Genomic DNA, 27,854 nt, shown 5'->3' with positions numbered 1-27,854 from the left:
GACTCTATACCAAGTTGAGTGTCTTATTACAATCACTCAATTTGTAAACATTAAAACAGCTAAACTAAATGGATATTTTCAGTTTACACATTTAGAACCTACACACACACACACACACACACACACACACACACACACAAACAGACACACTCCTTTCTGTCAGGGAAATTTATTGATTTCAAGCTAATTTGATCATTTCAGAAATAAGTCACCGCTGAGCGGAGAGACCTTGCCAGAAGCCACTGGCTGCATGGCGAGAAGCTCCCAACAAAGAGCTGCTTTTTTTTTCCTTTTCTTTTTTTTTATCTGTGAAGGAAAAGTTAAAAACATCCCAGCTGAGTGTACCTCTGCAGAGTGAGCGCTCTAATCCCTCGGGGCTCCTCTAAGTACACTTAATCTCTTTTTCCTGCGGCGCAGAGGTCAGACGACCGCCTGTGCAGAATAGCCAAAAAATCTTCAAGCTCCAGCATGAGAATCTCAGTGTTGACACAACTAACACTGTGGGGTCTCTCGTTGTTTCCTTGTCGAGTCGATACGACGAGGAGCACCGCCCTCCTCCGGGTGACTTCCAGTATAACAGCTTTTAGTTTAAAGGAACACGCCAAAATCCTGGGGGACATTTGTCATCCTCCCCAAAACTTGAAGACCTAAACAGACCAGCTGACCGCTAATTAGCTTAGCAAAATGAGTGGTAGTGGGTGGCAAGTGGTAGCATGTTCCTTTAAATTTAGTCATTTAAAGGTTAAAATTAATCGATAAGAACGAACACTTGGGGAGAATCGAGAGGAAAACCTGACGAGAAATGTGTGCGTAAGGCTTTAAACCTGTAAGAAGACGTGAGAAGAAAGGAATTATGAAGGGACAATCTTTTAAAGCGTGTCCTTACATGCCTTCCTCCGGGCAGAATGGTAATCACACCAACTTAGATCAGACCTTGACTTGATCCTCTGACTTGTCTTGAGGATTTGCATTCTTGTGCTGAGAAGACCTTTGGAGGTCTTCAAAGTCAAAGCTGCGGACCACAGATTTCCAGCAAATGTTTCTCCCTCTCTGCTCAAAACTAGATAAATAAACGAGGCTGTCTCTGCGAGGACGTTTTGATGGGAAGGTCTTTGCATTGCTGGAAGATCATCCGACTGGGTATTTTTGGCAGCCTTCAAATACGCTGAGCTGCAGGCTGGAGAGTATCTGCCTGGCTCAATTACAGATGCATCGCTGAGCAAGCAAAGGACTCCCCTGGGTGCTTTCTGCCTATATAACAATGCTGTAAAATACATTTTGGCACCCTATTAAGTTTGAGGTTTAAATTACAGAGAGGAATCGATAACATGCGCAGATAAGATTCGGTGTAAAAGCATTAAAGACCCGTCCCTTCAGAACAACACGTCCAAGAATAACACAAACGTGTCCTTAGAGAGTTTAAAGCAATATTTATCCGACAAATTATCATCAATCCTCATTCCACGGTTGACGAATAACTGAAAAAAATGATGGGTATTAAAATCTGGAGGGCCTTTTCAAGTCAACATATTTGACACGCCATTAGCTATTTGAGTCAACAGCTGTTAGCATCCAGTAAGCTCACATTCAAAAGTGCAATCATACTTGACTATTTACATAAATGCACACAAATATTACATATCACTGAGTGTGTAAACATGACAACCAGGTAGGAGACTGGGTTCTTTTCCCTTTACAACTCGCTGAGGTTCTCCACAGTCTGGTGGTCCAGGAGGGAGTGGCGGTCCTGCTCCTGGATGGAGTTGGTGGCCCCCTGGCTGAGGTGAGTGGGGGTCGCTGCGCTGCTGTGGCCCAGCTGATCCCGAGGTCCGGTGGGGAGGGCGGGACTGCGCCGGCGGCCGTCCAGGCCCAGATGTGTGCTGATCTGCGACGACCGAATGCTCATCATTTGACCTCGCACTCGCACCTCATACATCTCCACGGAGGTTTTCCTGTACCTGGAGGACACAGCAGGAAATTAGAAAAATAGATTCTAAAAGAAGGACAACACACACACACACACACACACACACACACACACACACGCACATATCAGTGACGTCCCGCATCACCTGACATCATGGAAAGAAAAAAAATTCAATGGTTTAATTTTTCGAGTGATTTAAGTTATTTTCCATTGATCTCCACCAGTTTTAGATAATTTTTGACTCAAAATTGCCGAATTTTCCCATTTAGCATTGAAATACTGAGCGCCGCACACTTGAGAGGTGTGGTGAGGCAGCAGCCCGCCGAGCCTCACCATGGATTGCGCAATACCCCGCTGTCTCCTTGTATGAAGTTACTACAATGTTCAAACACTTTAACTCTATGAATCAAGATTCCACAGTTTTTAACCGATATAATTCAATGTCTCCTTCATGTGCTGAGAAATCATAAAACGGCTAGGAAGAGGCGCTCGATGAGACACGCAGTTCTCCAGCCTCACTGTAGGGGGCACTCGTGATCCCAGGGATGCTGATGCGAACGCAATCATGCGAGAGAATAAGTGACAGTACGCTTGCTAATGAGCAAGTGCGCTACATCAGTTTGAGTGTTTGGGAGGATAACATCTCCAAACTCAGACAATTTTCTAAATTGGACTGTCACTCGAAGCAGGATGTAATAATTAAAGGCAGAAGTACGCCGGAGCTACGTAGCTTGACTCAGAAGACGGGACAGACCCGCTCTTTTCAAACGGAGTGGTACACACGAAAGGAACGGTTGTGTGGATGTCCAGCAAGAAACCGCCTTTTCTGCTTTTCTCAACTTCTGACAATGGCTGGACTCGGACGGTAAGACCATAATAGCGTTTTTAAAAAAATTTACATTCGCTTTTTTGTGTGCTACAGTTTGTACTTTTGAAGAATGCTGATAAATGACACTTACAACATGACCCGCCAACTGTTGCCAATCGAATGAGCTACATATGTTTGCAAATCTGACCAATGACGTCAGTGCCTCACCAGCCCCACTGCACGTCACTGATATATATGTATATATAAAATGGATGTTAAGAAGTTCTCACATTCTCAGCAGTAAAGAAGACAGAACCACTGACACGGAGGAGGCAGCCATGGCAGCAGAGCCCATCCAGGGCTGCAGCACCAGGCCAGCGGGCATGAACACACCTGCAGCCAGCAGAGGAGAGCAGGGCATTATGAGTGATGCGGTATGTGTCATCCTTGTGGTGACATGAGGGAGAGGGTTGTATATACGGGTGGTCACCTGCAGCGATGGGTATTCCTAGAAGGTTATAGATCAGAGCGAAGACAAAGTTGATCCGTATCCTGCGCACCGTCTTCTTGGACAGTTCAATACTGGCCACCACATCCAGCAGGTTGTTCTGAGGCGTAAACACCGTCACGTCACACGCTTTCAAGATGCTACGGACAAAAACTGCCACGTGCCACCTACTCTGATGAGGACGATATCAGCCGCTTCGATAGCCACGTCGGTGCCCGTGCCAATGGCGATGCCGACATCGGCCCGTGCAAGGGCAGGTGAGTCGTTGACGCCATCCCCCACCATTGCGACTCGCAGGCCTCGTTCCTGGAGCTCTTGCACTTTTGCCACCTTGTGTGAAGGCAGCACCTCTGCAAACACCTTTCTGATCCCCACCTGTGATAAAACACCAATGATTCATGTGCCTCTGATGAAAAGTGTGTGTGTGTGTGTGTTTGTGTGTGTGTTCGTGCACCTGTGCAGCGATGGCTTTAGCTGTGCGTCTGTTATCGCCCGTTATCATGGCCACCTCTATGCCCATGCTGTTGAGTGTATACACCACCAACGCTGACTCGGCCTTCACTGTGTCTGCGATGGCTAACATGGCGCACAGCACACCTGAAGACAGCACACACATGACTCTTTAAGAAGGGGCATCAGCGGCCTGTAAGGTTAGAGATAGGAGTAAATGTCAGCCGCTATCGTCACCATCTATCGCCACCAGAATAGAAGTCTGCCCTTTTGTCTCGTGGCTGGACATGGCGGCATCCACGTCTGCTCCTATGTGGTGGCCGTTCCTCCTCATCCACTCTCTGTTCCCAATCAGGACTGAGTAAGATAAAACCTCACCTGGGGGCGAGGAAATGTCAGCTGAGAGTAAGTGGGATTTGAAGGGGAGTTGTGCCATTTTAAGGTCACTGAAGTGCAAAATACTTAATACTTCATTAACAGGTAGAAAGAGAGAGAAAACTTCCACAGGAGAACACAGTATTTTGTCAACACGTGTCGTTTTTATGATTTTATGCCAAACACTCAAATGTGAAGGAGGCGAGAAGCAAAAAAAGTTCTTTTCTTTCTCCTTCCAGTCATGAGGAAAACGCCTGTGAAGGACTACAGATATTCCCTGTTTGCTAACTCCTAGCCGTAGTCAGAGTGTCTTTGCTGCGTGATCTTCCAGAAATCTGTCAATCAAGCGTTCACTTTTTTTCCGCTCTTACATGATTACCCAAGAACCTGACAGGCATCAGACCTGCAGACGGGAGCTCGGCATCAGGCAGCAGGCTGCTCTCATCTGTGGTGGCGCCCGGCAGCAGGAAACGCTCCTCACTCTGTTGCTGCAGTAGATGTTCTACATTGGAAACCCGGCAGCTGATACCACAGCCGGGCACGGCCTGGAAGTCCTGGCAGTAGCCCAGTGAGTCTGAGCCAAGCTCCTGTTACAGCACAAACACCAATCAGACAAATACTTTCAGAAAAGAGAGGAAGAGGAGACGCAGTGCACCGGTAGAGAGTGAAGACTCACCTCTTTGCAGTGTTTGGCGACCGCCATGCCCAGCGGATGCTCACTGCTGGCCTCCGCTGTGCCAACCACTGCCAGGATCTTCCTGAGGGGCATGCGGGCCATTTCCCACAGCACCAACACACGGGTCACACGTGGCACGCCATTCGTAATGGTACCAGTCTTATCGAACATCACCACATTGATCTGAGGGAGGAGAGACTAGTCATCTTTCTCTCTGGATTTAGTCTGCAAAGATCAATACGGCTGTTTGATCAGCTACATGTGTCAAACATAAAATCTTAAGTGTTCCACACGAGTAAAACTACAAAAGAAGAGCATTATTGCCTTATGGGCCATCTCCAGAGGCTCGCCTCCTTTGATGAGGATCCCGTTCTGAGCTCCGACCCCGGTGCCCACCATGACTGCCGTGGGGGTCGCCAGCCCCAGAGAGCAGGGGCAAGCAATGGACAGAACGGTGATGGACGCCTGGAAAGCGAAGCGGACGATGACTTCGGCATTGGAGATGTTTGAGTTATAACCCTGAGGGGAGGATTGTGTTTATTACCAACACGTTCAGTCTAATCTGAAGGAACACAGGAGCGCGCACCCACCGGGAAGTTCTCCTTCACAATGTCAAAGTTGACAAAGCCGATGGCGAGCCACGCCACCAGAGTTAGCAGGGACACGATAACGATGAAGGGCACGAAGTAACCGCTGAGCCGGTCAGCAAACTGCTGGATGGGGGCCTGAACAAGCAGAGGAAAGCTGACGTCCTGTCATAAAACTTCATGCTGTGTTTCACTTTCTGTGTCCACTTTGAGAAATGACATTTTATGCTTTCTGGTCTTTTTAATGCCTTCAACCTCCCTCTCATAGCAACATCGCTGCACACTGAACTTTGTTTAAGTTTACCTTCGACGTCTGCGCTTCCTCCACCAGCTTAACTATTTGTGACAGAGTTGTTTCGGCGCCGACGTGAGTGGCCTCCACTAGCAGAGCGCCGTGAGCGTTGATGGAGCCTGCGATCACCAGGCTGCCCACCCTCTTGCTGACAGGCATCGGTTCACCTGACACACAAACACACAGGAAATGCAGACCTTTGGTTGCAAGCGTTCAGGATGCAGACCCGTGAGATGTTTTCCCACCTGTGATCAGCGACTCATCCGCCATGGAGCTCCCTTCTATCACTTTACCATCCACCGGGAACTTCCCTCCGGGGACCACCTTTACGATGTCACCCCGCTGGACCAGCTCCACCTCCACCTGCTCCTCACTGAAGCGGAGCTTTGTCTCAGAAGCTGGATGCTTGAATGTGCTGGGAGTGTGTGACTGTTGTGCCTCACCTGATGATGGCGTGGTCGGGCCCCATGGTGACCACGGTGGCATCAGTGGCTTGAAGCGACATTAATTTGGCCAACGCCTCTGAGGTTTTACTCTAAAATTGTAAAAACATACTGAAGGCAATTAAAAATGCTGAAAAAAATTAAGAACCTTTTATTGGTCTAACTCGAGGAAACAAACCGCAGAGCCATTCTTGACAAGCCATGGGAGGGGAGGAGCTTATGGGAAATGCTTTCCCCCTTTTTACAAATACACAGTAGTATAATACTACTGATGAGAAGAATCCAGCAATTATCTGCCTATGCTCATTATTTGAAGTTGTCTTTGGGGGTGTAAAAAGGGAGGTATTTTCAGGACAAAGGACTGAAGTCAGAGGAAAGGGTCAAACCTGTTGCTGTAGTCATACGCAAAGGATAAACCTTAATGTGATCTTATGATTGTGTCCATGAATCAGCTGAGAAACAGTTAATCATCCACTCCTGACCTGAAGTAACACCTGAGGAGCATCATCGTATCACAATAAAACAAAGACCAGATGTCTCAGCTGACACACAAGTCAACTCCACAAAGCATCAGCTGCCAGTTCTTAAACACCATTTATATCATTTTTGCAGTTGAATTTAAAAATTTCCAGAAAAAAACATTATTGGTGTTCCTGTTGAGGGTTAGGAGACAAGACTGGAGCTTTGTGATGCTACTGCTCGCGATCAGTTAGCTCAGCTTAGCACAAAGGGGCTAGCCAGCCTGTCTACGCTGAAGCATTGAGCATTTAAAATTAGTGTTTGAACCTTTGCAATGTGCTCCAGCCATCGTCCCAATGCAATGAACACAAAGAGCATCGGTGGCGTGTCGAAGAAGGTGACGGGGCTCTGGTGGGCTCGCTCTGCCATGGCGACCACCAGGACCACGCAGGAGTAGAGGTAGGCAATGGAGGTGGCTAGAACGATAAGCACGTCCATGTTGGCTGTGCGGTGCTTCAATGAGCGATAAGCTTGGACGTAGAAGTATCGACCTCCAAAGATCTGCAGGCAGAGGGACAAGTAACTGTCAATCAAACTAAGTGAGTGCGTCGTTCGGAGAATGGGTGCGTTTTCACCTGGACAGGTGTGCAAAGCAAGAAGAAAGCCAGATTGAGGATAGAGAGGCCAGGTAGCAGGTTCTGCTCCTGTGGCATGGAGCCACCGTGTTCTTGGTGCTGACTGTCCATCACCATCATGTAGATCATGAGGCCCATGACAGGCAGGCCGAAGACCAGGCTGAGCAGAAAGGAGTTCTTCCACCTGCGATTGAACCATAAATCACCGGGTTCAAGACTTCTGGAGAGACAACAGCTTTTTTGTCGTCACAAATGTGTGTTTATTGTGACGAGACCAGCAGATACTTGCTGTTGAATCTCTTCAGAGTGATCCAGGTTGCTTTTGAAGCCCTCCTTCACCAGACTGGCCTCGAAGCCCAGACTCTGGAAGAGCAGGCGCAGTCAGACCCTGCTCCAGTAGAAGGAGGCAGAAATTCAGACGTATGTGATGATCACCTGAATGATCTGGACGATGTCCCGAGCTCCAAGCACCTCTGGGTCAAAGTGGATCTGAGCTCTTTTGGTCGCCAAAGCCACCGAGGCCCCGAGGATGCCTTTGGTTGTGGTGAGCTTGGACTCGATGTTGTGGACACATGATGCACACGTCATTCCGCTTATCTGAAAGAGATGATAACCTATACTCACATGGCGGCCATGACGTATGAAGATAGCAAGCTAGACGATGTCACACTGCTGTTTCCAGGTTAATTAATCTGTGAAACTCATAATTTCATCACCTCCCAGCTGGCCAGCAACGGAAAAAGCAATCGATGGTGACAGGAAGTGATGAATTAAAAATAATATGTCAAATTTCCCTACAATGATAGGAGTTGCAACCTGGAGCGCGGTCAGAGGAACATGGCTGCCGTGTGAGCGGTCTTTATCACAGGACTCGTTTGAGTAACTGAGGTTAAATCAGACGGCATTACACTCACAGTGAGGCTGAGTTTCCCGTGTGTTGCTGCGTTGTCCTCCATCAGTTTGGCACCAAAACCCAAGTCTTCTATCAGCTGAGTGACGGCGGGAGCATCCAGAATGTCTGCGTCATACTTCACCTCTGCCTTTCCAGCCATCAGAGACACCAACACTGAAATAATTCCTGGGAGAAAAATCACTTTCAGGGCTTGTGTCAAAACTACATCCAGTAAATAGAAGAACTGACTCACCCTTGCGTTTCAGCAAGTTCCTCTCGATGTTCGCCACACACGAGGCGCAGGTCATTCCCGTCACGCAAATGAAACACTTTTGTGCTTTAACGGCAGGAGAGCTGGGAGAATGTCGTCCTCGTGATCCAGTACCGTTGCTGAGTCCTGACTTCGTGGGTGACTGCATGTCAGGGGGGTCGGGAGGTGCGGAGCTAACAGATGTTTCATGACTCGCTGAGGTTGGAGAATCTGAGGAAGCGGAGGAAAGAAGTCAAGGATGCTTGGAGGTGGAAGGGTGACACCTGTGATACCTATTTAATGCCTCGTCTAGCCTTTACTATCAGACTTAATCATTTTAGTGATTACATCAAGTTTTTGTGCTTCCATAACTTCCATGCAATGTTTAACTTGTTCAGGCTTAGAGCTGCTTAAAGCTGAGACTGCTAAAAGAAAGCTGGACCTCGCAGCTGAAATTAAAAGTTAATTCCACATCTTGGCAGGCTGTTGCTGTCATTAAATCCAGCATGAAAAGACCCCAGCCGGTCTAAGAGCCCTCCGAGTCACACTGGAGAGCATGCATGTCTGGTTTCCATGGCGACCGAGGTTGGCTTAGTGGCCCTTAATCAAAGCATTATTGCCGAGGATGTATGGTGTTACCGCTTTGCCCGTACTCTGAAGGTTCTCCTGAAGCTACAAGACGTCGTGAATGACGAGAACATCGACAATGGGTTCCTTTCTACCTCCAGCTGGAACAGTGGGAGTGTCGTCTGAATACATTGCAGGTGCTTTTATTTTGAAGTCAGAGTATTTCACTAATTAAACTCAGCATTCATTTCTGAATTATCGTCATGTAAAGCGCTGATTATCTTTAAGGATCTCTCATTTAATTGTTCGACACATCAACAATAACCAGGGGATTAGAGTTAACACTTTTCTTCCCCATTCAAAGTAAAACCCGACAACAGAAGCTCTCTTCAAGTGTTTCATCTTGAAAGTTGGGACATCCTGGTTGTCTCAGTGGCGCCTACCTGGAAGTGATGCTTCGAAACCCATCTCCTCTACGGCAGCCCTCAGCTGTTCCGGCTCTGTGAGTCTGGGGTCAAAGGTTATCGTTCCCTTCTCCTCCTTCAGTGACGCCAGGATGGAATGCACCCCTGACATCTGAGAGATCCGCTCTTCTATGGACTGCACACAAGAGCTGCAAGTCATCCCTACAATGGCGATGGTTGTAGTATCCGTCTCCCGGTGGCTAAGATCTCCACACGGGTCGTCACTGAGTAACGTGGCACCAAGTCCCATATCCTCGATCTGATCTCTGAGCTGCTGGGGGGTCACTAGAAGCGGCTGAAATATGATCAGTGCTGCGCCGTCTTCAAGAGACACCTGAACACGTGAAACCCCCGGTAGAGGGCCGATGCGTTGCTCGATGGCCTGGACACAGGACTGGCAGTGCATCCCGTCCACCCGGATCTTCACCGCCATCTCAACGTCGTAGCCCACAGTCTGGAGCTCCAGGGCCATCTCTTTGGTTGTGACAACTGACGGGACATAGTCCACCTCGGCTAACCTGCTGGACAACGACACGCTGACGGCCAGGACGCCAGTCAGCCTGGAGATCCTGCCCTCGATGGCCTGACTCGGGTGCTCCGCGGCCGATCCCAGGAGGTGGAGGGTTGCTCTGGAGGTGGTTTTGGCGGCGGGGCCGAGCTCACTCTGGCTGCCATACTCATACGCCAGGTTGTCAAGGCCATTTTCCTGGAGAGACCAAAGCAATGGAGCTTCATGAGCAAATCTTTACCCCTGATATCACGATGATTTTAGTGGCATTAAGTAAGTTTTGGGGCAGATCCACTGAATGAAGTTAAGATTTTTTTATTTTTTTTTACACTGGGTTTGGCTTAATTCACCTTGGGGAAAGTGTGAGTGTGTTTGATCGAACTGTTGAAACAAGATGTGATATCCTACCTGATATCAAGATGATTTATTTGAGTGTAAAGTCAGATTGGATTTTCTTTTTGCTCAGCAAACCACCTTGTCGGTAGCTGTTCTGGGACATACAGGCTCAGGAGCAAAGAAAACATGGATGTCTAACACACTTTTAATTTCCTGTTCCAGTTCTTTCCTTCTCTTGACCCGGAGGGCAGGAAATACTGTCCTTGAAGACCTTTTTTCTGGGAAACAAATATAACTTTCAGCCCACACTGCCGTTGAGATGTCATGGGGTGTGTTTGTGAGAGAAACTGTGATTTTTTTTTCATCTTTCAATCATTCTTGACTGCCTGCGTTTGGATTATCGCTCGGTGAAAACTCGATAAGAGTGTCATCAAACGTGGTCCTTCTCCCTGTGACCCCAGCAGGACCTTGGAACCACATGACCCAGCCCGTCACAAGCTGCCCAACGTGACTCTGCTTAATCAGCGGCACCTCAAACAAGAGGAGGTCAAACCGTGAGAAGGGCACCGCTGCAGTCCCTGTTAGACCAGACATGACATGCGAAAGTGCAGAAACACAGAATTTTACTTTCAGCCATCAGATTGTTAAAGTTTGTGAGTGAGACGCGACTACAGAAGGAGCAGCAGTCTGCGTTTCACTGGTCGTGTGTGCTACTGTTTGTGAAAGGGCTTAAATCCATAGAGCTATTTTGAACACACACCGGCCCCAGTGGCCTAATGGATAAGGCACTGGCCTCCTAAGCCAGGGATTGTGGGTTCGAGTCCCATCTGGGGTGGATTCAAGCAGAGTGGCGCAGCGGAAGCGTGCTGGGCCCATAACCCAGAGGTCGATGGATCGAAACCATCCTCTGCTAGGAACTAGTTTTATGATGTCAGAAACCTTTCTTAGCCACACCACCAGTGTCTGATCTATTAAAATAGCCTCGTGCTTAGAACCCCCCCCCCCCCCCCAAAAAAAAACACTACAGGTGACTGCAAACTTGTGAAATCACCAGGGCATGAAGAGCATTAATCTGGCCTGAGCTGAGTCATTCAGCTGATCTCATATAATGTCATGAGAATTACAGCAATAAGACCATAAAGTGCGTCTACCTGCTTCAGCCGAGACCATCACAAAAAAAAACCTAGTTCCTAGCAGAGGATGGTTTCGATCCATCGACCTCTGGGTTATGGGCCCAGCACGCTTCCGCTGCGCCACTCTGCTAGAATCCACCCCAGATGGGACTCGAACCCACAATCCCTGGCTTAGGAGGCCAGTGCCTTATCCATTAGGCCACTGGGGCTGATGAACATTGATTCTCCAACAAGACACTTCAACCAAATTTAAGTACTAATTTTGGGTAATTTATTTTTTATCCATCATCCCCAGAGCCAGACAAGACTACAGATTCTGCCTTCTGCACTGCATCAGGGAGCTGAAACCACCATTAGCTAGTTAGCTTAGCACAATAAACAGTAGCAGGTGAGCAGGTTAGCATACCTCAGTCTGGTCTGCTTAACTTCCAACACCTGCAGTTCCTCCTCTGAGTGTTGCGGTTTGAATAAATCAGGTTCAGGACCGTGACGTCACCCTCCTCATCCATGATTGCTCCTCTCGACACCGGCAGCAAACTTTTGATTTCACTGGGTGAAATTTAGAAGTGCTGCAGCAAATCACTTCGCCCTGTCTGGAAAGTAGTTCTGGCTGTATATCCGGTTCTAAAATGTCTTGCAGTTTTAAATGATTTTATCAGGAATGTTACACACAATCCTCTTTATAACAACTCAGACAAAGTGTATTTGACAGGGCTATGCTAACACTTCCCATTGACTCCCATTCATTTTGCTAAGCTAACTAGCATTGGTCCCTGCTCCCTATTGCAGCACAGAGGAGAGGCGGGTCTCTGTGTCCTTGTCTGGCTCTGGGGACTACATGCAATGACAGCATTTCCCAAAAAGTTGCCATGACCCTTTAAAAAATGATCTTAACCAGAATTACACCTCTGGTGTTGACTGCTTTACTTCAGCGTGGCAGCCGTCATTTGTGTAACTACACTGCTGCAGTGACTTGCATGATTGTGTTCTCCAGTGTCCTGGAATAAAGCCTCTGTAGCAGCCTGAGCTCCTATTTCAGGAGGTGCACTGGTGTCCTTAGAGTTTCACCTCCGGGAAATAAAGCTTCATCAAGTCAGGATGCTTCAGAGGAGAAAACACACCTGTTGAATGTGCGATTTGAAAATTCCTACATGACCGACTCAAGTCAGTTTATCTGTCAATGATTCTAGAAAAACCTCCAGGATTTCACAAGAGGTGACCTCAAACCTCCTGGGACCCCACCACCAGCAGTCATGACAGCCCACCTCTCTGGAGGCCTACCTCGGACTCTGGCCCGCCGTGTCCCCGGTGGTAGATCCCACAGGTACGGTCCTCTTGGCAGTCACACTCCACCATCCCGATCTGCTCCCGGGCAGCAGGGCCGGACGAGCTGCACACATACTTGGCCAAACTTTTGGGCGACTTCGGGGAGAACATGCTGCTCCAACGCCGCTTCTCTTGCCGTCACTTATCAAAGGGCAAAAGTCCGCAGCGCTTTGTCCGCTTCCTGCAGATAAGAGGAGCGCAGCGCCGCGCCGGTGCGCACTCCGGCCGCCTCTCACGTCACATTTTGGGTTCAGATTAGAGGGGGTTGATGAGCCCCCCACCACCACCCACAGTCACGTGACAACTGCGAGTGGGGGGGGGGGAGACATCCCTTTATAGGGTGACCATTTCATGATATTGAGACATAAAAAAAAAAAGATATTTTCATGTTACTCCTGCTATCACGTCATGACGCACGATTCCAATCTAACGTTAGTTTCACGTATTTCGTCTGTCAAAGCCCACGTTGTTGCATCATGTGGTGGGTTATGACAGCAAAAATATTGATAGTTTTTACATTATGGCGCTGATGTTTTCCTTCATTTTGTCATGATAAGCTGCGTCCTTCAATTGTTTAACAAGTAGCTTTGTGAAGTTTAAGAGTGACGCTTTATTCCTTTTAAAGTGACATTTATCACAGTCAGTCAGTTTATGAGGTTTCAGGGAAAGTTGGTTCAAGAGAATAAACCAAAGTTTGTGTAGAAAAATAAGTTTTATTCAAGTCCACATAAATTCAAATACAAGAACGCCACAAAGGAAAAATAATCCCCACTTCAGCTGAACTTTACAACAGAAATGTTTCGAATTAAAAGTCATTCTGGTAGTTTTAACAAGTTCCGGCCGTCATCCAAGTGCTGACAGCTACACATCTAGAAATCACTATTAAAATAACTTCTATGCAATTTAATCTGCAGGACACAGTTTAAAAGAAACAAAAACAAAAAAAAAAGAACTGCAGGTTTGGAATTGCACAAACTTACTCTAGTTTCAATTCACAAAATGTTTTTATTTGCACTAATAAAGCCTCCAGCAGGTGGAGGAGGAGGCAAAACAACCCGGGGGGCTTTAAAAACAGACAGAAAGGAATGTTGGAAGTGTTAGAAATTAAAAAAGGACAAAGAAATACTTGATTTTATTCTTTATACTTCATATAAAACGTGTCACACTGCAAAAGATTCCATCTGCTGGCTCTTAAAAGCTCCCCCCCCCCCCCCTCCATTATGATTCTTTAAGTTAACTGAATAAACGGGACTAAATATTGCGGCTGCATAGGAAACTAGAAGGCACTCAGATGGGACAAAAGCAGAACATTTCACCGACATGCAGTTTCACTTCCTACATTATTTTAAAAGTGTACTTTTTTTTTTAGAGTAACTTGACCGCCATCGTTGTGACGAGTGATGCTCACCTCATCACATTCATCCTCAAACCGGGCCAGAGCTGGGATGATGTCATCACTTCAGCACCACTTCTCACATTTGTAAAGGAAATATTTTTAGACTAAATGACAGTGAGGGACATTTTTTGCAGTGTGGAGCTGTACGACAGACAGGCCTGCGGCGCCAGCAACAACCACATTCCCTTTTCAGCGTTGGCGGTCCCAGCGCCAGATCGAGGCGTCGTCACACACGGCGATGAGGATGCTGCTGTCGCGGCTGAAGCTGGTTTGACGGATGGCCGACGTGCATTTGGGGAGGGTCAGCGTGATGCACCTGGGGGGCCGAGGAGTAAACGTCCTGGTTATGAAGCGCTCACACACGCACCAGCTACAGCTGAAACAACTCGCAGAATGTCAGTAAGTTCGTCAGGCTGACAAATCTGACATTTGCTTTTATTCTTAAACATCACAACAACAAGAGGATTGAGGTGTTTCAGGTATTTTAAAATATTGCTACAAAAGGTTGAAGGAATCGTCCCAATCTAACACCCCAGGGAGACGCTCGCTCACTTACTTTGCTTTATGGGGGTCTTCAACTTCCAGGTCCCAGACGTAAAGCTTCCCCACCTGGTTCCCCAGAGCCAGCATCTGCAGGAGCAAGACGGAGCTCATGGTCTGAATCACGCGGACGTGTGATGAATAAAATTACCATGTCGGCGTCGTCACCTTCTGCCAGAAGTCCATGGAGAAGCGCATGTACCAGATGTCACACTGGCTGTAATCGAAGCGTCCCAGAATCGTAACGTTGGACTCGTTCGGTTTGATGTGGTCGATGTCGTCTTCCATTTTTCCTGGTTTCCAGCACACAATGGCGTTTTCACAGGACTACGAGGAGGCGGGGACAGGAAACAGTTGGGGCATTCAGAGCATAGTTTCTCCTTTTACTACCATGAGACAAGACACACGCACCTTAGAGAGAATCAGGTCCCCCAGCCACCGCACGCAGTCCACGTAGTTCCTATGAATGTCTCGTGTTGAGAAGTCGGGGAAGTGAATCTTCTGGGAGACGAAGGGCCTGAAACACACAACATATTCGATCAGTTTTTCAACTTCCTTCACAGGTGAGACTCCGAGTGTGGTGAGCGCACCTGTTGGTCTTGGAGGGATTGTACTCGTACGATCCGCGGATGGCTTTCTGCATTCTTTCAGAATTTATTCGCCATAGTTTGAGGGAGTGGTCCATCCCACAGGACATGATCTTTTCACCCAGGAGATCAAAATCCTGCAGTGGGTTAATAACAAAAAGAATCTTAATGCAGTTTCTGGATGCAATCGAGGATTAAACCAACGTACGTCACTTACAGCACTCAGGACTTCGTCTCTGTGACCCTCCACGCCTCCAAATATGGCAACTAACGTGTCCGTCTGGATGTTCCACAGACGAAGAGCGTGGTCTGAGGAAACAGTCACACAGGAATCCATTCAGTCAAAGTAGGAAGGAGAATCTTTGTCCAGCCTGATCCTGGATCAGTTGCCAGTGCAGTGATCTAGCCTTCAAAATAAAAGCAGCCGTACTTTGCTGTTTGACACAAAACAGTTGATTTCACACTTTCTAGGCGGTTCTAGAAATGTGCAGCTGAGTACAGGAAGTGATCCCGGTCAGCGACCACCTGACGAGCTACAGGGAGGCCTCAGCACAAGCAGCCTCCGCCATCTCTGACCCCACTTACACACCCACGAACCTCAATGGCCCCCGAGTGACCTGATATTATCACGAACACAAACTTCTTCAGGATTCGTTTTACTTCACCAAGATGGTTTTTACAGTCAAGATAAGCTCAATACAGTCCTTCAAGTCAGCCGGCGTCTATAAAAACAGCCTTTTCATGATGACCCTCCAAACAGCTCAGGTGTGGTTACCTTTGCTGACCGACAGGAGAAGATTGGGATCCCTGGGGTGGAACTTCAGCTCATTGATGGCGTTCCCGTGACCTACATAATGCTGGATTCAACAAAGTTGCTTTACTTATAAAAACAACAGATTCACACCCATGTGCAGCAGATTGAGCTAAAAGAGTGCTTACCTTGATGCACTGCATGGTGATGTGGTTGATCACACGTATGATGCCCCGCGATCCGGCTACCGCCAGCAGGGGATGACTGGTGTTGGTGTCGTAGGTCCAGGCACACGTGTAGAAGTTCTCATCTGCCTTTAATCAAATTTTAGTCAAGAAAAGTCTCTTTCTTTTCTCCGGTTCTCTGGTGAGAAGCTCCAGGGGATTAACGGAACCTTCCAGATGCAGAAAAGCTTCTCACCACTAATGCAGTCCAGCTCACCACTTTTGTTTTGTTCCAGTAAAAGAAATGATCGTCCTTTAACCCGAAATCATTCAAAATTAAATAAACCTGCTTCAGTCGCGTGTCTCGAAAAAGAAAGACGCTAACAAAGGCAAAGGCGGTGAAGTGAAAGGATACATCTGCATCAACGTAAGACTGCAGGAGTCGGATTTCTCCCTGAGAGTGACATTCATACAGAGTTACCTGGTGGTGGAGAGGAGACAGCAGACGTGAGCCAAAACACAGCTAGAGAATTCAAATCCGACGTGATACGATAGTCTGGGAGTGGACGAGCAGGCTACCCTGTTGCTGCCGACGGTGGCGAACACCAGCGGGTCGCCCTCCTTGCTGTGCCAGTTGAACTGGACCCCAAACAGAGGCTGGCCGTGGTCCTCCTGCAGGAGTCATCACGCCATCGTTAACCACATTTCCCTCAGAAACGTTCAATATGATACGAGCAAATTAAATCTGGGCATTGTGTGTGTGTGTGTTCTCACTCTTAGGCTGTTGACACATTTGAAGGAGTATCGACACTTTTTGTACTTCCATTTGCCCTTCCCCCAGCTCTTCCTGCCCGGGGCGTTGGCGGTGTTGGTGGGTGTGTCTGGGCGCTCGGCGTTGGTCCCACTCTCAACACTGACAGCATCGTCCTGCACACATCAACAGACACTCGCAGGTTTATACACAGGAATACTGTTTACCACATTAATTTGCATGAAAGTAAATCAGCACAAACCAGTAAATCCTAACCACTCATACTCCAACATCCAGGGAGTCAAGGAGAAAATCTCCACAACTTTTTGGAAACAAATTACGGTTTCATCTATTTCTCAAACTTTCCCAGGCCTAGAAATGCACTGTTTTCACATTCCATGACTCTGCAGGGTTTGAATGACGGTGTGAACTCTGCACAAGAATCTACAGGAACCAGAAGAGGCAGAACCCCTCCAGCTCCCTTTCTGAGGGTTTCTCATCACGTTGCACAGGTAAACACCAGCTTCTCACTCTCGTATCTACCCACAGTCTTATGACTGATGACTAGCTTGTTCTGTCCCACGCCTTTCACACTTAATTATCCCCCACAAACTAGTTGACATTGTGAAAATCTACAATGGCAGTGAATTAGATTTTAACTGAAGGTCAATTAGCATCAGAACCGTTGACTTCCATGTTGGCTAAAACAGAGGACCCTTAATTAACGACGCATCACATCTGCCAAGCTTTTGTGATCAGGCAAAACACCTCAACACCCACTTCAATCTGCTCTCGCCCCCGAACTGATTTCTCGTTTAACTTGTTAGCTGCTACTGCTAACACCAACGTTATTTTGAAAATGAAGACGTCCACACCATATAGAAGACTGCGTGTGGGGCGGAATAAATTCGGGATGCCGTATTTTAGGGGAAAGGTAAGATGTTTATTTTCGTGAAGTAAATTTTATCAGCTGTTTCAGAGCTGGACAAAGCTGCTAGCTAAGCATCATAGCCGGCCGCCTACTCGGACACGATGCTAACTAGCTCCCGGCTAACTGCGGCTCTCCAGCGGCAGGGGAACCACCACAGTAGAACCACTTACGTTCTCATCTCCAGATAAATCGGGGTTACTGTTCTCGTCACTGCTGAGCTTTTGCTTCTTTGCCGGCATTTCTTTTCCCGCTTGAGAGGGGGACTCGGACATGTTCTTATTTTCCCTCATGTTCGGTCAGACTCCGCCTTTTCCGCTCGGCAGCCGCAAGGTAACTCGGGTATAGTAGTTGTACACAAACCCACTAAAATGTATCTTTAAGTAGGACAAATACAGCGATTTTGTCATCCTGTACACAGAGAGGCGAGGAGAGCGGTTTCTCAGAGTAAAATAATCCAGACAAATGAAAAGAATCGAAAAACTCTTCACATTAACACATGTATTTAATATAAAAACAGCAATATACAATGATAATGTTCCTAAAGTAAATCCTTTAACAAGCCCGCATTAATATTGTCCGTTTATGCCCACAGAGGCCATGTTGGTGCCTCCTACAGCACCATCTCTGCATCCTCCAAGGACGCCTCACTCATCGCCTCAGACACTTCTTCTTCATCATCCTCCTCCTCCTCGTTCTCCCCCTCTGCCGGCCTCTTCATGCCCCTCTGCTTGGAGAGGGCGACAGCGTAGCGAATGTTGTACATGTTGAAGTCGCACCTGAGGAAACAGACTAAGATTAGAGCTCAAAAACTAAAAGCTTCTTGGGTGTTGCGCCTGGCAGGGACGTAGCGGTCTCACAGTTTGGACAGATCATCACGGTGTCTCTGGATGCTCTTCTGTAGTGCCTGCAGGGTGGGCAGGATGGCTCCAGACCTGTAAGTCAAAGATTGAACTCACTAAGCATTGATTTCTCTTCATGTGACATCAACAGGTATACGGGGGGGCCGGGAGCAGACCTGTTCTTGAGTTTCTGTCCGTGCAGCATGAGCAGATTCTGAGCCCAGGTCATGTAGAACTGCAGGTGTCTGGACTTCTCCAAACACGCTGCCAAGAAGCCCAGCAGCTTCTCGACATAAATGTCCGGGAGGGAGCCACAAACAACTGGAACTGGAACACACGGTAAACTTGAATCAGCTGTGATCTGCAGGCTGACCAGCAGGGGGAGCTGTTGTGTAGAAGATCCCACTCACTCTGCTCATGCGGCACAGTCTCCAGCACCTCCTGCTTCAGGTCTTGTTCATTTAATCTGAACGCCAAGACAATGGCCGATGCCCACTCCTGAAGACGCAGCTGCTTGCGTATGCTGGCTGGTGTCACGTCCAGGTCCAGGTCGTAGGGGTCAAAGACCAGAGAACCATCCAGGGAGTAGATGAGCAGGCCCTCGGTGGTGGTGGCAGCCCAGCTACGACCTGAGGGTGGACATTATTCTGTGAGTACACAATCATTAATTGAAGAGAACCTCCTTCCTCAGGTGGCGCCACCCACCAGTAGGGGAGAACCGCAGCGAGCTGACTCGGATCTCTGGCTTGAAGTGTCGAGAACTCATATCGCCTTTGAAGAAAGAAAACAGCGGTGAAGGTGAGAGGCCACCATGTGACAACGTCACATGACACGAGGTGGCTGCTGGTCTCTAACCTCTCCTGACTCCGGGGAGGCTGATGTGGGTGCCGTCTCCATCTCCGGCTCCCTCGTCCACCAGAGCAAGACTACCGAACTCCGTCATCTTCCGCCTGTCCAGGAACTCCTGAAGGTCAAACAAAGGAAGGTCACACAGGAATTTGGACCGACTACAACCACCAACTCAAGAGTTTTAACACCTAAAAATGTACATAAAAAGTAGAATTCATTTCCTTTCCAGAAGACAATTCTAGAGGGTTCATGTTCTCAGGGGACAAACGCACAAAAATTAAGGAAATGTTGCCAAATCTGAGCTTCTTGACCAGCTGTCGAGGGGGACAGTGCCGGGAAAATCACGCAAAGTCACGGCTTGCATTCATTGTTCGATCGGGTGCATGGCTCACGTGCCTCCATGGCGTCGAAGGACAGGTTACAGGAGATCTCAAACTTCTTCATGAGCATCTGCTCCTTGACGTTGTAGATGCACACGAACTTTGACTGACCTCCTGCCAAAACCGACTCTCCGTCCGCTGAGTAGCACAGAGATGTGAAGGACCTGCATGCAAAAAAAGACGTCAGAAATCCTACAAAATCTTTCAGTCTTCTGTGTTGACCAGAGGAGATCAGGTGACCACTCACTTGCCCTTGGCAGACTGCTTGGCGGTGATCTTGTCGGTCTCTTTGCGGCCCATCTCCAGGTCGTGGCGTCCCGCCACTGAGCCAGTCTGCGTGGCCATGTTGGGGTTCCAGAAAGAGATCTCACCATTTAGCGTAGCGACCGCTAACTCTTGTCCATCAGGCCGGTAAGCTACCGACAAAGCTGAGAGAAGCAGACAAAATGGTTATTTCCTGGGATGCAAATGTCAAAAGGTGTTTTCTGTTCTAGGAGACCTCCAAAAAAAAAGCACAAACATGAGAATGAGCCACATTTGACCAGAAGACATTACTGTTTACCATCAGAACTTAGAGGAAGTGTCTCCTTGACTTGCCAGCTGTCCATCATGTCCCACAGCCGGATGGTGCGATCCCAGGAAGCGCTGGCCAGGATGGATTGGACTGGACTAAAACACAAGCAGCTGACTGGACCCTCGTGGCCTCCGAGGACCTGGTCCATCATGGGGGGGGGTGATGATTAGTATAATCATCTCATTGTTACCATAATTATGCAAACCCTCTCATTGCGAGTCAGACCTCCAGCAGCCTTCCCGTCTGCATGGACCACAGGAAGATCTCGAAGGAATCCTGAGCTCCGGCGCTCACCAGCTCTCCACTGACATCTACTGCCAGGGAGGAGAACTGCGCAGGCCGAGGAGACGTGAACGTCCGGAAATTTCGGTACCTTTGATAAACAAATGCACACACATGTCATACGACTTCCATCAAGCTAACGCCCCCATTTTTTGTGTTTTGCTACCAGAGGTCACCTGTGCAGGTCGAACGCTCTGACTGTGCCATCCAGAGAAGCGCTAAGGATGACGAAGCCGGTGGAGGTGAAGGTGACGTTGGTGATGCTGCTGGTGTGCTCAGTGAAGGTGACGAAGCAGAGACAGCTGTTGGTGTTCCATACTTTGACCTGCAGGAATCGGGCGCAAACAAGTAAGAGCTAGCGTGGTTAGCGCAGCATGTTTCTGAGGACGCATTTTTCAGAGCGTCCTTCAGGGCCATCAAACAAACTCATTTATGTCACTCACTTTGCCGTCATCTCCCCCCGTTACAATGTACTGGCCGTCCGGCGAGTACGCCAGCGAGGCCATGTTGTTGAAGTGTCCCTGCTGCTTGAAGACGTAGGACTCGCTCTGCCACTCCCACACCAGCAGATGGCCCATCCCTAACACAACAGCAACACTTTTATTTTGAAATTCTTCAACTACCACAATCCACAGAGTAACAAATCTTACCAGAGCAGCCGAAGCCGATCCAGTCTCCAGAGCTGTTGATGGCCACCGATGTGATCCTCTGGTCTGAAATACTAGAGAAGGGACGGACAAGCTCATGAGTCACTCCTGTCACTCCCATTAGGGTCGTCAGTAACGAACCTTCTGCTCACCTGAGTGAGTGAATCAGGTTAAACTCGGGAAGTTCGTGCAGGTGGAACATTCCAGAGGCGAAACCTGTGACCAGGATGTGAGTGGGCTTGTGGTAGGCAGCGGTGGTCAGGTTGTTGAAATCTCCCTCCTTATTGAAAAAGTGTCTGAAAGAGAAGAGAGTTATTATCAATCCAGGGTCAAGGGTCAAAGGTCATGAAAAGGGTCCCTGCAGAGGTGTGTACTCATCTTACTTGCTGATTTGCTTGTATCGAACGTTCTTGGTCTTGTCCTTCTTCTCTTTGGGGGTTTCAGCCTTCCCCCGGATGACGTCACCCTCCTCTCCCTCCACCTGCTCCTCCTCCTCTTCCTCTTCATCCCCCGTCCGTTTCGGAAGTGTGGGTTTGTTGCGACTCTTCAGAATCAGGCCGTCCAGCTCGGTGTCACTCTGCCACACACACAGCGTCCCATCCTGGCTCACCGTGTAGAGCTGCCAACACGGGACGGACACTTAGAAAACACGCTAAAAACACAGGGAAGCACCTGGTGAGGACAACTCACATCCAGACTGTCTCGCTCAAAGAAACAACCCACGATGACGTCCTTGTGTCCTCCCAGGGAGTAGTAGATCAGGTTGGTCCAGCGCTCCGCCCCAAACACCCACGTCGACATGTCCTTGCTGCCCACCGCAAAACACCTGAGAGAGAACATCTGTTTGCTCAGTTACCCGCTTCCACATCACGCCAAACACGTGACCCACTGACTTGTGCTCACTTGGAGTCGTCGGTCCAGTCAATGCAGGTGGTTTCATCGTACGGGCCGTAGTAGCTTTTGTCCAACACGAAGGCGTTAAATTCCCGCTGCTTGCCAGGAGCGTGGTACATCAGCGCTACGTTCTCCTTGGTAACGACAAACTTCCTGAAACATAAACACCAAAATACAAGGGTTTGTTATTTCGCATTCCTATTATTTAATTCAGACAATTTTAGCATTTGCAAACACCTTTTATTTTTATAGTTATTTTCTACTTCCTAGTACCAGTACTGATCAGGCGGTAATATCTCCTATACTCTTATATATCTGTGGTCTTGAATGGAAATTGATATGTGAGGATCAAAAGTATCTATTATTCATAAATCATATTCCGTTTCAGAGTAAAAATTCAGGTTATTTCCCTGTACTTCACTCAAAATTTCAAGAGCTTTACTTTTCATGACAAAAAGGAAAAGACACATCCGTTGCATGAAAGACAACACTGATCATTGGAGCCTAAAACGCAAGAGGTCCATCGGATCCTCACCTGCCATCAGGTGAGAAGCAGATGCTGCTGACAGGTTTGTGGAAGTGGAAGTGATGAAGGACGGCGCGGGTGATGAGGCTGACCAGCAACGCTGCACCGTCTGACCAACACAGAGGCACACGCTCGGATCGTTAACGTTATGATGAATCACACAAAGATTAAGAAGAGAAGGTCCGTGCCTGACCTTCATCCACCAGGATGGCCAGGACCCCATCAGGAGAGACGCCCACACACGTGATGTTCTTGGTGGTGGACACTGGTAACGTCTCTGACGTGTTACTGGATACCAAAGAAGACATTTACTGATCGTTTCAGAGGTTATATAAGAGAGAGGCTTCCGGAACCAGTAACTATTGTTCATTCATTTCACCATGGCTTACTTTTTCAAGTCGAAGACAGAGAGTCTGTTTCCAACCGGACTGATCACAGCGTTGCCATCTTTGGAAAAACTCAAATTCCCCTGGCGATAAACAGCTCCGAGCAGGTTGGAAAACTACGACGGAGAAATAGCGATTTTCTTTGAATTGATCACCAAAACACATTCAGGTTCTTAATGGCAGGAATAAAGAGACTAAATGATAGTTTCTTCTGTTTTGAGAGCGTCAAAAGCCAACAGCGGAAGAGCTCGTTTAACAGCAATCACGTTTTAAAAACAACCATCAGATAATAGCCGAAATAAAAAGTGAATGCTAAAAAGTCATCATAACTGATTCTCACATAAAACTACACAGTGTGATCTGGACCGACATGCAGTTTTAATTAAAATTGAGCTTTTTTTGAATGAGGTTTGGTGTGACGTGCTCCCCAATTAATTTTCTATGTTGTCAAGCAAAGTTAGCGAACTTACCTTATAAGCGAACTTCATTTTGCCTAATAATTCTTCAACTGAGTATATTCATTTACTCCAATTCTTTACAAATACCAGCTAAAGCACGACTACCACACATGCTTCTCCCACCACCGCTGCCCCACATGTGCCGGCGATTTGTTGACACTCGTCACATCCGGTTGAAAGAAACCTACAATTCAGCGCCCTCTGGCGGCCAGGAGGCTAAACGCACCAGAAGAAAAGCATGGCACTCCAAACTTTGTTCAACATAAGCTCAAAAAATTACTACAACTACATGTTGTTGATGACTCACACTCTGCTTGAAAAAAAAACCCAACTCAAAATATTTGGTATACAATATTGAAGTTTAAAATATCATATACCTGTTTAACTTAGAGTTGAAAAGATCTTTTTCAGTTCATACAGTCAGAAATAGTCAGCATTTCATTTAGGCATTTGGCGTAATTGTAGTAAAAAAAAAAAAAAGGTAATGCTAATAAATAATTAATTCACAGTTTTTGGTTTCTTATAAGATAAGATATTCCTTCATTAGTCCCCCCGACAGGGAAATTAACATTAATTTTCATTCAACATTAAAATAAGTACATTCAATTATTTTGTATTTAGCTTTTTATTGTTTTGTTGGCCGAAACTTTACACAACTAAAGCCGTTACATTCAAGCAGGCAAAGACTCTTTTGAAGAAAAGTGTTTTGAATGACTTTTGAATGAGGGACGCTAACATTTCCCACCCACTTCCATTGTGCTAAGCTAACTTGCATGGCTCTGGGTAGGTGTCAGAGGAACCCCTGCCTGCGATGTACTGCAATGATGTGTATTATTGTGTAGTTTCCTCACAGTGGATTTTCATACTATACCAGCTAATTGTTTAAAAAAAAATGAACAGAACACACACTCGGACACACGGAGCAGAAACTTTCCTCAGTGTTGACACACTTGGATCCAGCCAGCTGACATGAGCCCTCTGGCCTGTTTTCATCTAAAACCGCTGCTAAATAATTGAGCATCTGGCAGCTGCGGCTCGTACGCAGCACACGTGTGGAAGCGGGCCGATGCCAGCTGAGACTGACTCTCTTTTAACTGCTGGCTCCAGTTTTTTTCTCGCCGGTACTTCTTAAACATGTAAAAGCATCACTCCAAGCTCCAGTTGTGACTTTTATTTATCAAACAGAAACAAAAGAGACAGCTTGTAGTATCTCGCTCCTTTCACCTCAGCGTTTTGTGCCAGAGGTCGAAACAGGGCACAACGTGCAGCCGTACATATTTGTGGCCCCCGGTGGAACACTCCAGGCAGCCGTAGACCGTCTCTCTCTTCTGGTTGCCCATGCCGCACAGAGAACACGGCCCTTTGGGGATGTTGTGTTTGAGGAGGTTGACACGCGTGTGGGAGCTTTCCCTCAGGTATGCCGTGGACACGTCTGTCATGCTGGCGGCCTTCTCGTAGTAGTCGGTCACCATGTCGTCCATGTAGGTGTCGGAGTGCGTGAGTTCCTCGAATGTTCTGTCGTCTGCACAAGTGGAGCAGAGAACGTTGAATGTAGAGTGAAGGTTATGTGGTACTGAGCTAAGAAGGCTGCCTCACCGGCTCTGAAGGGGTTTCCGTAGATGATCCCTGACAGGAAGCGGCGCAGTCGGCCCATCGAGAAGTGACCGATGAAACCACCCAGCTGCTCCCGGATCTGCTCCCGCTCAAAACCTCCCTGAGACTCCGGCGCTACACAGATATCTGACAGGGAATGCAACCAGGGGGATGTCAGTTGTGGCCGAGGACAACGATGCTGCTGTATTATCGATTTATGAGGAACAAGATGGAACGGTTCCCTGGTTGGAATTGGAAACTGTGAGGCCACGAGAATATGAAAGAACTCGTTCCCCTGCCTGGATTGAATTTGAGCACAGAAGTTCAATTTTGTTTTTTTTTGTTTTTTGGCCTTAAAAGAACAAAATTGAGGAGAAAAGTTATATTGTGGCTTCAGAATCACTAAATGACGAGAATTTTCTGTGAGTTGATTCAAATGAGCCGTTCACAGACTCTCAGGAGGTGAGGAATGATAAGTGGGACAGTTAGTCGGCCAATTAGTTCACCCAAGAGCGTGTGAAGTAAATGAGGTGAAGCTGGGAACCAAAGTTCTTGGTGATGAGACGCACTGACGCCGTAACTTAAGAGAAAGAAAAAAGGTGGATAAATTGTAGCGTAACACACGTTCGTGAAAGATAAGAACGCCGCCATGAAGCCTCAGGGCTCGTGTGAGCTTTTACCTCCCAAACTATTCAAACGGAGTCAAGCGACTTCATCTAAAGCTACAGTTTGTAATCTCAGCCCTGTAAGTTTATGACAGGGGTTGTTGATGATGATGATGATGAGGCTACCGAGTCGCCCGTCCAGTCGAACGAACAGCTCGCAGATGCTGAAGGCGATGGTGGTGTGAGCCGGGATGACGATGGCCTTGTCTCGGCCTTTTGGGTTTCTGCCGTCATCGATCTGGAACTACAGTCAGGGAGAGGGAGACAACCTGGGAATGGGTATACGTCTCCCACATGAATGATTCATTGTGGTTATTTCCACCTTTGACCTGAACTAGCGCTCTGTGTGTGTGTACCCTCATGGTGGTTCCTCTCATGCCGGCGTGCACGGTCAGAGAACACTGCCGCGTAGTGCGAATACTCTCCGCGACCACGCAGAGGACACTACGCCTGCTCTCCCTGGACTGGCGCACCAGGCAGTGGTCCAGGTCCACTTTCCTGAAACAGATCCCAGGACAGTGTGTGCTTTCTATTCTGGGACTACAGATTAAAGACTTAATCTCTGTCGTCAACATTCTTGAGGAGAACCAGCATTCACGATCTATTCTGCGTCCCTCTGCCTGCTGTGTAGAATAACGTGATCATTTATTCATCCCCTCGGGGACACCCTCCTCTCACGTTCCCTCCGTCACCAACAGGTCAGACATCAGAGGAGCTAAAATGTCACATTCAAACAAATTCAGGTTATGGTCATAGGTTTCTCCTCCATGTGTGCATCAGGGAGCTGAGACCTGTGCTAGTTAGCTTAGCACAACGAATGGTAGTGGGTGGGAAGTGTTAGCATACCTCTGTCAAAAGATTCAGATCTTGGTTTTCAGTAAGGAAAGACGTTCCAAATGTGTGTCTCTTCTCTGAGGAAGGTATCATTTTTCTTGTGTGTCTCTGAGTGCGATGGACAATCAGCAAATTTCCCCAAACTTTTTTGTGTTTCTTTTAAGACAAAAATATCGAATTAGCTGATCATCCTGTCAGCGTGGAGCGGTGGTATGCTAAAGATGGAGCTGTGACCCTCAGCGGCGGTCGCTAGAGCCAGCTCATCTCAAAATGATACCTGGAGTTGAGCTCTCGCAGCAACGTGGGAACCTCCAGCTCGTGTTTGGTCACGATGCCGAAGGAGGCCTTGACGGCCACCGAGTCCGACCCGCTGATGTTGAAGCCCACGTCATTGATGAGGTGGTTCCCCAGGCGACCGTTCAGGGCCACGTCAGACTTGTCCTCGTAGTTGAGGAGCTGATAAGACGACACGCCTGCATGTAAAGGGAATATTCGGGGATTATTCAGCTGCTTGAGAAGGAAAACGTAACCAAACGTCACCATTCAGAGACGTGAGGAGGAGCAAAAGTCACAAGTTTCCAGAGGAACACTGATGCCTCTGGCTTTGATGGTTTTTAGTGGCATGAAGCAAAACACAAGTTTCCTGGGTGGAAATCACCAGATATGTGAGCAGGCGAATTCAACTCTGGTGATGTCACGACTCTCTGTACCTGCCGTGATCTCCTTCTCCCCCACCAGAATGTCCTTCAGGGAGAAAGGAGTCGAAGCATATTTGTGTTTCTTCCAGAAGTGTCTCTTCCTCTTCCTGGTGACCAGGCTGAGCGGCTGGTAGCGGTCCGCCTCGCTCAGGCTCGGGACGGGGATCAGCCTCCCAGTGTCTCCTACCTGCTTCACAAAGTTCTTAGTAGCTGCGGCAAACATCTGGATGCTGGTGCACCGGACCCGGAGGAGAGCAGTGCGTTAGTGCGCCTGGGCTCTTCTCAGCGACGGGACTATTTCAGGAGCGTTCCCTCCGACTTGTTAAGTGTTAAATAATGCAGCTGGTGTGTAATGTAAGATGTGTGTTCACCTGATCTGAGCCTGCAGCTTCCTGTCACATGACAACATGGTGGAAAAACAAACGACGGTTTCTGACTCTGTAGATTTCAACTTTTATTTGAGAAGTCTCACT

At 47.8% G+C, this 27,854-nt stretch overlaps 4 protein-coding genes, 2 long non-coding RNA genes and 4 other non-coding genes across 10 annotated transcripts; 4 read left to right on the top strand and 6 right to left on the bottom strand.

The window, feature by feature from the left end:
- Positions 1-360: 360 nt before the first annotated feature.
- On the bottom strand, positions 361-12,824 carry atp7b (ATPase copper transporting beta). The gene is made up of 21 exons (XM_086201580.1): positions 12,592-12,824; positions 9,313-10,039; positions 8,306-8,533; positions 8,075-8,238; positions 7,596-7,757; positions 7,450-7,523; positions 7,161-7,344; positions 6,853-7,086; positions 6,067-6,158; positions 5,869-5,996; positions 5,636-5,790; positions 5,335-5,469; positions 5,069-5,263; positions 4,745-4,927; positions 4,472-4,655; positions 3,931-4,071; positions 3,698-3,840; positions 3,415-3,618; positions 3,226-3,343; positions 3,026-3,128; positions 361-1,958 (listed from the first exon to the last, which is right to left on the bottom strand). Exons 1-21 carry the CDS (start codon positions 12,745-12,747, stop codon positions 1,694-1,696), a joined length of 3,975 nt encoding a protein of 1,324 aa, XP_086057706.1. The 5' UTR covers positions 12,748-12,824; the 3' UTR covers positions 361-1,693.
- On the top strand, positions 2,503-6,421 carry LOC147272801 (uncharacterized). Its single transcript, XR_015112413.1, has 3 exons — positions 2,503-2,792; positions 3,034-3,500; positions 4,308-6,421. It is a non-coding gene; the product is annotated as an uncharacterized LOC147272801 (long non-coding RNA).
- On the top strand, positions 10,940-11,012 carry trnar-ccu (transfer RNA arginine (anticodon CCU)). The gene has a single exon. It is a non-coding gene; the product is annotated as a tRNA-Arg (tRNA).
- trnam-cau (transfer RNA methionine (anticodon CAU)) lies at positions 11,019-11,090 on the top strand. The gene has a single exon. It is a non-coding gene; the product is annotated as a tRNA-Met (tRNA).
- On the bottom strand, positions 11,369-11,440 carry trnam-cau (transfer RNA methionine (anticodon CAU)). Its single transcript has one exon. It is a non-coding gene; the product is annotated as a tRNA-Met (tRNA).
- trnar-ccu (transfer RNA arginine (anticodon CCU)) lies at positions 11,447-11,519 on the bottom strand. The gene has a single exon. It is a non-coding gene; the product is annotated as a tRNA-Arg (tRNA).
- Positions 12,825-13,335: 511 nt separating the features above from the next.
- Positions 13,336-18,082, bottom strand: eed (embryonic ectoderm development). The gene is made up of 12 exons (XM_086201546.1): positions 17,927-18,082; positions 16,849-17,001; positions 16,654-16,746; positions 16,490-16,555; positions 16,099-16,224; positions 15,935-16,016; positions 15,377-15,468; positions 15,163-15,296; positions 14,984-15,089; positions 14,741-14,899; positions 14,589-14,662; positions 13,336-14,348 (listed from the first exon to the last, which is right to left on the bottom strand). Exons 1-12 carry the CDS (start codon positions 18,044-18,046, stop codon positions 14,222-14,224), a joined length of 1,332 nt encoding a protein of 443 aa, XP_086057672.1. The 5' UTR covers positions 18,047-18,082; the 3' UTR covers positions 13,336-14,221.
- LOC147272794 (uncharacterized) lies at positions 16,653-20,761 on the top strand. The gene is made up of 3 exons (XR_015112412.1): positions 16,653-17,027; positions 17,236-17,337; positions 18,349-20,761. It is a non-coding gene; the product is annotated as an uncharacterized LOC147272794 (long non-coding RNA).
- pwp2h (PWP2 small subunit processome component) lies at positions 18,254-23,774 on the bottom strand. Its single transcript, XM_086201533.1, has 21 exons — positions 23,604-23,774; positions 23,137-23,249; positions 22,941-23,035; positions 22,757-22,856; positions 22,231-22,374; positions 22,018-22,153; positions 21,711-21,946; positions 21,480-21,623; positions 21,331-21,401; positions 21,124-21,260; positions 20,857-21,005; positions 20,624-20,771; positions 20,387-20,537; positions 20,072-20,252; positions 19,841-19,988; positions 19,451-19,559; positions 19,301-19,366; positions 19,006-19,224; positions 18,772-18,922; positions 18,614-18,688; positions 18,254-18,532 (listed from the first exon to the last, which is right to left on the bottom strand). The coding sequence occupies exons 1-21, from the start codon at positions 23,619-23,621 to the stop codon at positions 18,367-18,369; spliced, it is 2,757 nt and encodes a 918-aa protein (XP_086057659.1). The 5' UTR covers positions 23,622-23,774; the 3' UTR covers positions 18,254-18,366.
- A 1,037-nt stretch (positions 23,775-24,811) lies between these two features.
- pjvk (pejvakin) lies at positions 24,812-27,604 on the bottom strand. Its single transcript, XM_086201557.1, has 6 exons — positions 27,394-27,604; positions 26,961-27,156; positions 26,206-26,347; positions 25,976-26,093; positions 25,188-25,331; positions 24,812-25,113 (listed from the first exon to the last, which is right to left on the bottom strand). The coding sequence occupies exons 1-6, from the start codon at positions 27,602-27,604 to the stop codon at positions 24,812-24,814; spliced, it is 1,113 nt and encodes a 370-aa protein (XP_086057683.1).
- Positions 27,605-27,854: the final 250 nt, after the last annotated feature.

This window comes from Aulostomus chinensis, chromosome 1 (assembly GCF_037954235.1).
Source record: "Aulostomus chinensis isolate RoL2024-O1b breed Wild chromosome 1, RoL_Achi_v1.0, whole genome shotgun sequence".
Classification (NCBI taxonomy): Eukaryota; Metazoa; Chordata; class Actinopteri; order Syngnathiformes; family Aulostomidae; genus Aulostomus; species Aulostomus chinensis.
This window is presented reverse-complemented; position numbering and strand designations above follow the sequence as displayed.

Bases quoted from the DNA above. Each gene is read 5' to 3' on its own strand.
- atp7b (XM_086201580.1), bottom strand. From the start codon at position 12,747: ATGTTCTCCCCGAAGTCGCCCAAAAGTTTGGCCAAGTATGTGTGCAGC. The intron at 8,239-8,305 runs GTGAGTCAGTTC...TTTTTCTCCCAG, and splicing joins GAACTTGCTGAAACGCAAGG to GAATTATTTCAGTGTTGGTG. The intron at 6,159-6,852 runs GTTCAAACACTA...TTACAATTTTAG, and splicing joins GGCTGGAGCACATTGCAAAG to AGTAAAACCTCAGAGGCGTT.
- eed (XM_086201546.1), bottom strand. From the start codon at position 18,046: ATGAGGGAAAATAAGAACATGTCCGAGTCCCCCTCTCAAGCGGGAAAA. The intron at 14,663-14,740 runs GTGACGACGCCG...TTGCTCCTGCAG, and splicing joins CCATGGACTTCTGGCAGAAG to ATGCTGGCTCTGGGGAACCA. The intron at 14,349-14,588 runs GTAAGTGAGCGA...TCGGCCCCCCAG, and splicing joins GAAGACCCCCATAAAGCAAA to GTGCATCACGCTGACCCTCC.
- pwp2h (XM_086201533.1), bottom strand. The intron at 23,036-23,136 runs GTAAGCCATGGT...TTTGGTATCCAG, and splicing joins TCTGTCTTCGACTTGAAAAA to TAACACGTCAGAGACGTTAC. The intron at 18,923-19,005 runs GTGAGTGGGATC...CGTGTGTTCCAG, and splicing joins GACTGTGCCGCATGAGCAGA to TTCCAGTTGTTTGTGGCTCC.
- pjvk (XM_086201557.1), bottom strand. From the start codon at position 27,604: ATGTTTGCCGCAGCTACTAAGAACTTTGTGAAGCAGGTAGGAGACACT. The intron at 27,157-27,393 runs GTACAGAGAGTC...CTTTACATGCAG, and splicing joins GGAGAAGGAGATCACGGCAG to GCGTGTCGTCTTATCAGCTC. The intron at 25,114-25,187 runs GTGAGGCAGCCT...CCACTTGTGCAG, and splicing joins CGGAAACCCCTTCAGAGCCG to ACGACAGAACATTCGAGGAA.